The sequence below is a fragment of the Aquarana catesbeiana genome, linkage group LG02 (assembly GCF_042186555.1).
Source record: "Aquarana catesbeiana isolate 2022-GZ linkage group LG02, ASM4218655v1, whole genome shotgun sequence".
In the NCBI taxonomy this organism is placed as follows: Eukaryota; Metazoa; Chordata; class Amphibia; order Anura; family Ranidae; genus Aquarana; species Aquarana catesbeiana.
This window is the reverse complement of record NC_133325.1, coordinates 688,874,238-688,886,684: the sequence shown is the minus strand read 5'-3', so window position 1 is coordinate 688,886,684 and position 12,447 is coordinate 688,874,238. Positions and strand designations below refer to the sequence as shown.

Genomic DNA, 12,447 nt, shown 5'->3' with positions numbered 1-12,447 from the left:
GATTGTCAGGGTCTTGCAATGTCTCATGGGACTTTAGTTTCAAAACAGCTGGAGGGCCGAGGTTGCCTACCCCTGGCTTAGGCCATCGTTATGTAGAGCAACAATTCTTTTTTTCAGATCCTCAGAGTTCTTTGCCATGAGGTACCATGTTGAATGTTCAGTGACCAGTATGAGAGAGTTAGAGCGATAACACCATATTCAACACACCTGCTCCCCATTCACACCTGAGACCTTATAACACTAATGAGTCATAAAACAAAGAAGGCTTGCCGCTCCAGGTGAGATGAGGAAGCCTAATGGAATTTGTGTGTGCTCGCCTCAGCTTGCCTTCGCAATCAACGTACAAAAAAAAAAAAAATCGTAATGATTAAGCACTTATATTGTGAAACGTGTCTATCAGGGCACTCTTGGATGTCCCAATAAAGGATTTTGGATTATATTCGTGGTGTGCAGCCTACTCTTTTTTTTGTAGGCTAACGAGTCATGTGACACTGGGGAGGGAAAATGGCTAATTGGGCCCAATTTGGACATTTTCATTTAGTGGTGTACTCACTTTTGTTGCCAGTGGTTTAGACATTAATGGCTGTGTGTTGAATTATTTTGAGGGGACAGCAAATTTACGCTGTTATACAAGCTGTACACTCACTACTTTACATTGTAGCAGTGTAATTTCTTCAGTGTTGTCACATAAAGATATAATAAAATATTTTCAAAAATGCGAGAGGTGTACTCACTTTTGTGAGATACTATATGTTATATATACATACATACACACATATTGAATTTCAGCACAGTAATGTCCATTCATATACTGTATCTTTTCGTGGTTTCATTCTGTCTGCCAAGTACAGCTAGAACTGCTGCATCGGTCATTTAAATTGCATATCATAGCCCTTCCACTGCTACCCCTATCATAGCTGTATATGCAAAACATGTGCCTTGTATGCACATTCTTTACCGTTTGATGCTGACCAAGTTGAAAAGAGGCGTGCCTAATCTTAGAGCAACTAGTTAATATGTAAATGAGTGTATGGCTTTATAAGAGAGCAACCCAGTAATCATCTCAAGGGACTTGCCTCTGTGGATGGAGTAGGATAACGGAGAAGCGACTTTGCTATACTTGAATCTTCTCTACCTTGTGTCAGGTAAGAGTATGACAACTCTGGGATTCCCAGGAAATAATTAAAACACTATGATACTTTATTTACAAAAATATTTACTAGCACTGCTTTACTGTTCTATAGTATTTATTATTATCGGTAAAGGTAGTCAGAGTAAAAAAACACCCATTTCTTATTGACTGCTTTGGAATTTGATTATTTTCTGTATACCTTTAAGATCATCATGAACGTTATTTTATTTATATAAGAGTTTTGTAGAAATTCCAAGGGCAATTCAATAGCATGCCCAAATGGTAAAGTTAACAAAAAAAAGTATTAATGAAGAACAGGACAAGTATTTATTTGAATGTTAAATTCCAATGTGGGAAATGCTACTGTAAATCAAAGCAATTTTTTTTTTTCAAACGTTTAGATTCTTCTTGCATTTGGCAGTGTGCTCATAAGGCATCATTTATTAAAATGTTTATTAATGAAAATAGTCTGCACAGAACCTAAACAAGAAAACCAGCTTTGAAGAAAACCCTAAAAAAAAAACATTGACTTTAGTAGTGCAAAAAAGCAAGAGACACGCTGATAAATATGAGTTCTTGGGTGATTCTAAATTCAGCCATTTCTAGAATGTCAAGTCTAACACTTTGTATTCATAGGAATAATTTTGGAATTTTCTGACCACTGAATATATATTTTAGGGCACATATATAACTAAATGTACATGGGTAACTTGTAGATACTAGGATGTTACATATCCAAGCATGCCCAGTTAGTGATTGCCAGGGTATGCTGGGGTTTGTAGTTGCTTGCAAGGTAGCAGGGTCCCTGGAGAATAATCCTCTTTTCTGTAAACTTTTTAACTTTTTCTTATTTTTTTTTTTTTTACAGATCTAAAAGTGGTTCATGGCAAAAAAAGAATGAGGTCTAGGAATTAGGGGTTGTGCTTGGGATATCATCATATACTGTAAGTTTGTTATACGCCACTACAGTATAGATGATGTACTATGCCAAACCCTGAATACAGCGCCAACTACCAGGAGCCCATGGACAAAGAAAGAGAAAATTCCACCTATGTAATGAAATCAACACTTTCCCAAACTGATCTTCATTAGGTAGTATTTTATTAACCATTGGATTATAAATTGTGTAAACATACTCTTACTTCATACATGTCAACAAATACATATTTTAGTGAAATGTACAGCTTCTATTATTAGATAGGCAAAAAAACTAAGCCTCGTTGGAAAGTCTTCAACATCAGCTGAAGAACATGGACAAAGTTTGTAGAGTCGGCGATTAAACCGTTACCATTACTGAGTTTAGTAATGGTAAGGGTTCTATTGCTGCTCTAATATCTTCAAGACCACAGCGGATTCCCTTACAATGCATTAAAATAATAAGTAGCATGCTGCATCATTAACACCAATCATTCTATGTCATTTGAAAACATTTAATAAAAAGTGTTCTGGTTTTGCCTTAAAATGTTTACATGTTTTTTTTCTCAATCTCAGCTTTCAATAATGCAATTTTTATCATGTGCTTAGTCACAATTATATAACTATACTGCTGATTTTATAACTATAAAACCTAAATATTGGTAATATAATTATTTCTGTTTGCAGAGATAATGTAAGTCAGACAGTGGTGATCCATATGTGGATTAAATATACAGAACAGCAGTGAGGCCTTGCTGCACTGGTGTCCTAAATGTAATCCCACCAATCAAAATCTGCAAAATGGTTGTGATCTCCCTTAATTTAGTTTATTTTCCTCTGGATGGTTCACTTTTCTCCCTCTGTCTAACCCAAACTAGAGTGCTAGAGTGTCTGAAAGAATGTAATGAAGACACAAGATTCTAGTCTCCTTCCAGTGAAAGTACAGATGTAAATGGCATGTTTGTTTTCTGTTCAAGGTTCTGTACAATACACATAAATAATACAAGAAAAAAAAATACACAGTAACCATAGAATGAAAATTCCAATAGTCATACCCATACAGTCTGCCTGTATATGATATGCACAGGTCCAGGCAATTATATTTATACATTTCACAGTTATATGGATGTTATGCTCTCCCTAATAAAGACACTGACATCAAATTTGGGACATATTGGACTACAATATGCTGTCAATAGATAAACTGACTGGCAAAAGAACTTTGTACTGTGGTGTAGAATACTTATTACAGGCAGTATATAGCTCTGACAATTTATGCAGTGTTTTACATACGTTTAAAATAGCAACAATTTGCATTAGCCACAAGCAACCAATTAGCCATTGTCAACTGCTGTAGCGGATTTTTGGTTGCCATGGGTAGCTGCACTTTGTACATAACCTTTTATTTAAGTCTTAAGTGCTGAAACCCACTTGCATCACCAGTGTAGATACATGGGATTACACGGTATGAGTGATACATATCCAACACGCTGTCCCTGTTCAGGTTTAGTACCTTCTTGGCAAATATCTCTTCGAGAAATGCAGGTTTTAATCAGCACTTAACACACACCAAGTATGTGATCGGCGGTTGTTTAGGGTGGAGCAAAGAACCTTCTATCTCTGATCACAAGGACCTGCAACACCCCTGAAGTCCTTAGACATTGATAAACAAGAAACTGTTACATTTCATGTATTGTTTTACTGTTTTTTTTTTTTTTTTGCATACATACATACTGAGAAACTTGACTCCAGCTCAATTAAATAATATTAATGACCAACTTCAGCCCTATAATCAGATATGGAACTTTCATTGTTATATGTAAACTTATGTTAAAATGGAACAGGTTCTGAGAAAATATGTGGGCTCCCATTACTGATCTTTCCTTTAAAAATGTTAAGTATGGTGTCCTATAAAATGACTTTCCTTTCTGGGTTAATGTCTCCTACACTGACTTACAGCAAAGTAACTAGAACTTTAAACGCACTCTGTTGAGGCTGGTGGGGGCTCCTCAATATAATAGTTAAATTTAGTATAAACTTAATATATATATATATATATTTATATATTATACACATACACACACACACACACACACACATACATACATATACACACACACACACCGCTACCCAACCCGTCCTAAAGATGCTGCTTGCAGGACTTTTCAAAACATCCCACAAGCGTAGTGTCTTTGCACCCTAGTGTGAAAAGACACACTGGAATTAATGGGAGGCAGTTTTCAGGCGCTTTGCAGATGCTCTTTCTAGTGCTAAAGCGCCTGAAAACCACCCCAGCGTGAAAGAGGTATTATTCCCGGTACTTAAAGCTTAATTTAACAAGCTTGGAATCTTATTGGCTACCATTCAGAGCTGCACCAGATTCTGAATGCTCCAATTTTAGTAAATCTCCCCCGCATATCTTACTTAGATGTGATTGAAATGAGTTGTTCAATCACAGAGCTGGATCCTTCCCATGGCAACCTAGGCAGGAGTCTAGGTCCTAGTGGGTGTTCAGGGGTCCAAGGTATAACCTTTATGGCCCTGCATTGTTAAGTTCAATTACCATTAGGGGGCAAAAAGCATCCCTGACAAGCCACGCAATCACCTGTCCTACCTCAAGAAAAGGGAATGTATGGGAGGAGTGGGATCCAACGTGGAGGATTTTCAGGGCGTAAAAAAAAAAAAAAAAAAAAAAAGAAGAAGAGATATAGATTATAGAGCTCTTGAAGTCGTTTGCTTTGCCCTTGTTACAGGGTGACTCAAAAAGGAATAAGTTCCGTATTTATTTATTTTATTTTTTTTTTTAGTTCTTGTTTCTACTTTAATAAAAAAACGTCACTACAAAAATAAAATTATTTCCAGGGAAACTTTACAATAACTCAGGTTCTGTATTGAAAATACACAGCAGTTTGTTATTTCCTCCATCACTTTTGCTAGCAGCCAACATATACGTGGGTTTGTTTAAAAAAGTGAAATGAACATTGGTGTTCTGTTTATAGTACTTAAATGAATGGGAAATGAATGCACACTCATGATGGAACCAAGATAAAATTACATACCCCAGTGGCTGTTTGGAAAATATTTGCTGTAACAAAGAAGTACAGTATGAATATACAATAAAGTTTTGAACTAATGCTTTAAAGCAGTTAGGACAATTAAAATCAATGCCACCTGTGCAGCCTTTGTTGTTGTGCCTTACTAAGGCCTGGTTCACACCTATGCATTTTTTTAGTGCATTTTTAGTTTTGCAGAAACACACTACAGTCCATTTAACATGGTTTCCTATGGGTCATGTTAATATCTGTGCATTTTACGGAAAGGGCCAGGGACTTTTTCCTGGGTTTTGGTTCCATAGACTTCAATGGATCAAAAACGTGCATTGAAAAAACGCAAAATGCACCTGGAATATGCAAACCACAACCTGCATAGGTGTGAATCAGGCCTAAAGGTATATGACAGCAGCCAGCTTTGTATAGACTACAGTCAGTACCATGAGTACGAAGTCCTTGAATTTAGTTCATACATGTTTTAATGTCAACAGTAATTGTCCTTTCATAGATGAAGGTGTTTATGACATCTCCTTTGGTGCCAGCGTTATCCATAAAATACTTTGTACTCAACTCACCACTCAATGACACATGCTGTGTTTTAATTTTCATATTTTTTTATATTATTTACTATTGAACAGTTTTAAAATAACTTTATTTTTTTATTTTTTTGCAGGGGTCACCTGAACATTCTGTTAGCACAGTTTTATAATTTAGATTTTGTAGTATTTTTCATATAAAAATCATACACAAAATGATCACGTTTTGGAGACCTGAAATATCAGAATCTAGTTGAAGATGTTCTATATGGTATGTCTATTGAAAGCAGCAATAAGTGGAGCCATTAGTGCTGAAAATAAAACATTATGAGAAAAAAAATAGATTTATGAAAAATAAAAGTTTGCAGTGGTTTAAGTTCTATTTTATGCAAAAAAAAAAAAAAAAAAAAAAAAAAAGAAGAAGTACTGCCCAGCTATACATTATAGTAAACGGAATTTTTTGATGAGAAAATTCTCATTATTGATAAAATAACAGATTTATTTGAGTGAATTGGCCTCTTTGTATCACAGGAGTCTTCCAGCGACTCGAGCGCTCTCAGTTTATCCCAAACTGTGTTACAACCTCTGTCAGACAGGCCTGGTTTCCAGCTGTATGTATTAATCCGTTTGGGGCTTTGTTAACTAGAAAAACAAACAATTAATTGACATCACTTTCTAAACTTTACAGTAAGACGGAGTCGGACATCACAGAGGAAGGCGTTCATTAGGTCTTGTCCAGCCTCCTTGGCAATCCTGCTGATGAGCTGCCCATCAGCACCAATTACTAGTTTCTGTCCAAAGAAAAAAAACAAAAAACATGATCGTCAAAAAGGAAATTCCAGACTACACCACGTTTTCATAATTGTAAGTAAATAAATCGGTAACAGGACAGAACATTATTTACACATCAGAAACCTGTTGGTTATTGTTACCAGCACAGTTGGAAAAAGTGATCTGGTGAGCTTTGCTCCACATCTTCTTATGACCTCTTCCCTTATGGCAGCATGAGATATTGCCAAAGCTGGAAATGCCACTTCCATAGACAAAATTATATAATAAAACACAGGTTTTAGTAAAAATCTTTTTAAACCTGAACTCTAGGCAAACTGCTATACACACAGTTGAAATCGATAAAAGAGAACTTGCTAGAGGAGTTGTAATTCTAATTCAAGTACAACCTGCCAGACAGCACATACCCAGAAGTACAGGGAATGTCCTTCAGCTCCTGGTGTTTATTGGACAGGAGTGGGAGTGAAGAAAGGGTAAGTACATGTTTCTGGAGAGGTGTGGGGGATTAAAGTGGTTGTAAAATCAGAAGGATTTTAATCCTAATACATTCTATCCATGAAGATAAAAAAAAAAAGTCTTCTGTGTGCACCAGCCCCCCCTATCCAGCGATGTTGTAAGATTTTCTCAGCTGCCTGGGACTTCTCTCCTCATTGGCTGAAAAAGCAGCACGGCGCCATTGGCTCCCGCTGCTGCCAATCAAAGTCAGCCAATAAGGACCTAAAGGGGGCGGGGTCGAGCCTCAGCTCCATGTCTGAATGGATACATGGAGCTGCAGCTCAGTTCGGGTGCCCCCATAGTAAGCTGCTTGCTGTGGGGGCACTCATCAGGAGAAAGGGGCCAGGAGAGACGATAAGGGACCCAAGAAGAGGAGGATCTGGGCTGCTCTGTGCAAATCCACTACACAGAGCAGGTAAGTAGAACAGGTTTATTATTTTTAACAAAAAAAAAAAAAAGACTTTACAATCCCTTTAAAGCTGTCACTTATCTGAATGGTGAAACTTTTATTTATTGATCTGATAAACAACTCACCACATGGTTTTCTTTTGCCACCAGCAACGTTTGCATAATAACCAATTCACCACTGGAACTTTCTTCCCATAAATTTGTGACCTGTGATCAAAGTGTTAAACAATACAGTGAGAGGTTACAGTATACAGCTCAGTAGCAGGCTCTACTACAGCTCTGATCTGTATACATAGTACAAGGAGTATATTAAAACAATAACTGCAATATATTAACAACCAATAACTGCAATGCTGCTCCATCAATCAAATGACTATAACATGAAGGCACACCTATTATATTTGTTATTTGTTATTTTTATTCCATACTATTAAATCGGAGAAAACTATTGAAGAATAAAAAAATATATATACATTGTACATCAGCTGAATAATTTATTCTAGCCATACAAATGAATTAATGCTCAAGCGCTAAATGCACCCAGCGTTGACATGCATTTACAAGCTTCAAGTGTTTTGCTGCTCCTGGACACACTGACACAGGCTTTTTTTTCCTGCCTCTAAACGCTGCTAAAAAGTTGGTGTGTGCATGGACACATAGGCTAAAATGCAGGGGAGTTTAGAGGCATGGAAACAAAAAACGCCCAACTCCCCTAGGAGCAGCTGTAAAAATGTCCTGTGCACAAGACACCTAAATAGCACAAGGCTGTCCCATTCTGTTGTGATTGGCTGGCTTTGACTTTGACAGCTGCCATTGTCCCGACATCACTGCTCGGTCTTTACAGCTGGTGTTCTCTGGTGCATGCCCCTACACTGCCCGTCAGTTTCCACACTGGATCGGAGGCCGATTATACCCATCTTCTGAGGCATGTGGCTCCATTACCTGGCTGTACTTATCCATCCCACATCAATGCTCCCATTAGGGGCTGGCATATGCTGTTATACAATATTCTTAGATGTAAGTGTGTTATGTTCAATAAATGCTATGTAATACAGTTTGATTAACTCCAGCACCCTGTGTCTCTTTCCTCATGCATATGTGGAAATCCATCCCAGGTACTAATAGGAGCTGCAGGAGTTGACTGGACTTTTTTTCCTCCTCTGATCCTATCCGTACCCTGTTAGACCGTCGTCATCTTACTACTATGGACCCTTCTTAACAGAGGAGCACTAAGCTGTGGTAGACATTTGTGCATCACTTTTTTATTTGCATCTTTTGTTCAACATGCTGGTTGAATGAAAAAAAAAAAAAAAGCCATGTATGACCAGCCTGAGACACACCCTTAATATTTTCTTCACAGTAGTTTAAGATCTATCAAGAAAACCAATGTCCAATGCTGGAGCCCCATACAGCCCTCGGTAACCTTGGAAGGTGATGGAGTCAGCCTTTCACAAGGTTTTCAGTCTTTATTACTGTGCTATACACTTTGGTATGACATCTAGTTTATATTAAAATGTTCTAAGTTAAGCAGTAGTGAAGAAGCATTGAATGTCATTTCTGATTTTTTTTTCCCCTAAAAGTGCTAGTTCCTTGGTGATGATTCAGTACTCACAGTCAATAACCTGGTACAAATATACAAATTAGGAGGAGGGATGTGCTTGGTTTTGGTCCCAACCTAGAAGAAAATGACAGTGCTGGCCCAATCAGCTGCGAATGGGGCATTTGACCTCATACGGCCACATGGGATGCCACTGACAGCTTACTTCTGGGTTCGGCCAAATTCAAGCTCATCTCCAATTAGGAGTATTAATGCACTCAACTTTTCTATTATGCCTACTTGTCCTGGGTCAGTTGATCTTTTGTAAATTAAGCCAGAGATTGCATTTTCAGAAGGAAACCAACGACGGCTTACATATTTCTCTCACTACAGGTTTTCTTTAAACAGCAATTGTACCCACATTTCAGCACAACCCCACAAGTTAACACGTTTCTTCTGCTCTATATAATAAAAAATCCAGATCTAGATTAGTGCATCTTACCTGAGTGATACTGTATGGTATCTCTCGGGGTAAGTACTCCAGTAGCTTCTCTCTAATAATATTATCACAGATTTCCTGGGGTGACTGGGTGGTAACAACATCACTATGAAATGCCCATTCTCCAGGCTTGGCAAGAGACATCAGGTACGTCTGAAAAAAGACAAGAAGCAGACATATCATACTGCGCTTGATGTGGATGTAGATAAACTGATCCAAACTAATCAGCATACAAATTTACTTATATTATATTCAGTCAAATACCAAGAAATAAGGACAAGATGACTGTTAATTCCAAGGCCCAATACTAGTGGCTCCCTTCCACTGCCATACATCAAAAACAGTTATTGTTTAATCAGCATTGTATGGCCGATAAGGTACACATATGTGGAGAGATATAACGCAAAAGTGTATGTGACTAACACACTGGAGGGAGATGACTTGGGGGGGGGGGGGGGGAGGCGGGGGGAGTGAGGAGGTGGAGCGATTCCAACACACTGAAGTGCAGCACCTCTCAAGAGACTGAAGACTCTCTACAGTAATAGACAAGGACAACAGAGGGCACGTCTGAGTGTAGCAGTATAACCACTTCACGGCCGCCTTATAGCAGTTTTACTGCTATAGGGTGGCCGCTTTGCGCCAGATAAATGTATATATATTATATATATATATATATATATATATATATATATATATATATATATATATATATATATATATACACATATACATATATATATATATATATATACACACACACACACATACACACACGGGATCCCGCAATTCCGGGTAGCAGGTGCGAATGCGCGCTGCCGGTGGCTCGCTTATGCACAGCAGGAGCCAATCAGCGGGTACTGCAGACTCAATGTCCGCCAGCACCCGCTGATTGTTTGTTACAGAGGCAGAATGACAGTCTGCCTATGTAAACAAGGCAGACTGCCGTTCTGTTAGTAGGGAAGGCATTGATCCTGTGTCCCTGCAAAGCAGGAACATGGATCCAGGTCTTCCCTTAGTAAAAGCACCTCCCACACATTCTGCCTCTGTAACGAACAATCAGCGGGTGCTGGCAGACATTGAGTCTGCTGTACACGCTGATTGGCTCCTGCTGTGCATAAGCGAGTCACCGGCAGCGCGCATTCGCACCTGCTACACAAATACTGGCTAGGCACACCGTTAACCCTTTGATTGCTCCTGATGTTAAGCCCTTCCCAGCCAGTGTCATTAGTACAATGACAGTGCATATTTTTAGCACTGAAAACTGCATCAAATTTCTCTGGTCCACAAAAAAAACGTCAGTTAGTGTTTGATTTGTATATTCTATAGTTTGCAGATGCTATAACTTTTCCTGCAAACCAATCAATATGCGCTTACTGGGATTTTTTTTTTTTTTACAAAAATATGTAGCTAAATTACACATTGGTCTAAATTCTTAAAGAAATTTGCATTTTTTTTTATTGGATATGTTTTATAACAGAAAGTATAAAATAGTTTTTTTTTCCAAAATGATCGGTCTTTTTTTGTTTATAGTGCAAAAAATGTAAAAAATGCAGAGGTGATCAAATACCACCAAAAGGAAAGCTCTATTTGTGGGAAAAAAAGACATACATACAATTTATTCAGGTACAGTGTCGCACGCCCACGCAATTGTCAGTTAAAATAAACAAGGGCTGTATCTCAAAAAATGACCTGGTGATGAAGGGGGGTAAATCTTTCAGAGCTGAAGTGGTAAAAACAAAATTTATTTACACGACAATTGGCAACTTACAAGACAATGTAGTGATATCAGGCATATAACATGTAGAAACATCATTTAGGACCTTTGCAAAACAGGATGAGCTTCTTTGGGAGGGATTGCAGCACCTGTGGCGGTAATGCAAAGCAGACACCACCAGGGGCAGCAGACTAAGTATAGCAATAGGTGAATGGAAAGCAAGCATGTAAATAAAAACTCACAGAAGTAAAGGGTTAAGAGCCTTATAACAACATGTGGGTCTTTGATTCACGTGGGTCCAACTATACATTAATTGTCCAGATGTAAGAGAACCGAGGTGGGTTCAGTTGTCACTGGATCCTATGGATGTGCATGGGAGACCTGGAGAGCACTGGGAGACCAAAAGATGGCTGATGGCCATGAAGTCAAAGACCCACATGTTATAAAGCTTCTAACCCTTAACTTCTGCGAGTTGCAATTTACACCTTTCATTCACCTATTGCTACACTTTGTCTGCTGTCCCCGGTGGTGTCTCCTCTGCATTACAGTCAAAGGTGCTGCAATCCCTCCCAAGGAAACTCATCTTGCTCTGCAAAGATCCATCCCTGGAAGTTAACCCTGAATGATGTTTCTACATGTATATACCTGATATCACTAAATTATTTTGTAAGATGCCAATTGTCGTGAGAATAAATTAGTTTTTATATTGCGACACTCAGATGCTGTGCTTATTCACTAAAGTACACAATATGCGTGAAGTATTCAGCATTTTGCTGGTAGAGTAGGGATTGACCAGAGAGGGCATATATCAAATGACTCAATACACATGTGGTATTACCAGCGCCAGTGACGTTGCACCAATTATAAAATGAAGCTGAATTGAAGTAGTGGTTCGCCCATGCCTGATGACCTACCCACCCAAAACATAGGTGGTTCTGTAAAACAATTATGTAGAGATTCAGGAAGAACCATGGGTTATGCTGTCCAGACCCCACATTTTGTGCAATGATTACAAGTTGCAGAGCCTATGGGATCAGTGAAAGGATTCCACTGTGCCAGGAGGCATGCTGGTCTTCAGGTCCAACAGTAATGGGCATGTCTTTTACCCCACTCGGTGGGCATCCCACCGAAAAGTACAGGGGCAAGATGTGGTGGCTCCATTAAGTTACCTTTTATTTATTTTTTCCCTTTATTTTTGCCTATTTCCAGTAACACACTTTGTATCCTAATGTGACACTTACTCACTGTACTGTATGGGATGTTTCATCACCCTAAGTGGATTTGGACCTGAAAACACCTTCCCTCTCTGGGGGGGGGGGGGGGGGGGGATTGTTTTGTAATTCATAGAAGACAGCTGGTAAGGCCAAGTTAC

The 12,447-nt window shown here is 38.6% G+C and overlaps 1 protein-coding gene and 1 long non-coding RNA gene across 2 annotated transcripts in view; one reads left to right on the top strand and one right to left on the bottom strand.

The window, feature by feature from the left end:
* Positions 1-1,040: 1,040 nt before the first annotated feature.
* Positions 1,041-2,594, top strand: LOC141129055 (uncharacterized). The gene is made up of 2 exons (XR_012241763.1): positions 1,041-1,145; positions 2,001-2,594. It is a non-coding gene; the product is annotated as an uncharacterized lncRNA (long non-coding RNA).
* The window catches only part of ERAL1 (Era like 12S mitochondrial rRNA chaperone 1), a 56,149-nt gene continuing 45,918 nt past the window's right edge, over positions 2,217-12,447 (bottom strand). Inside the window, exons 9-11 of the mRNA XM_073616795.1 lie at positions 9,365-9,514; positions 7,452-7,532; positions 2,217-6,424 (exon numbers count right to left, since the gene is read on the bottom strand). Coding sequence (XP_073472896.1) covers positions 6,302-6,424; positions 7,452-7,532; positions 9,365-9,514 — 354 coding nt within the window. The 3' untranslated portion in view covers positions 2,217-6,301. The remainder of the gene's footprint in view (positions 6,425-7,451; positions 7,533-9,364; positions 9,515-12,447) is intronic.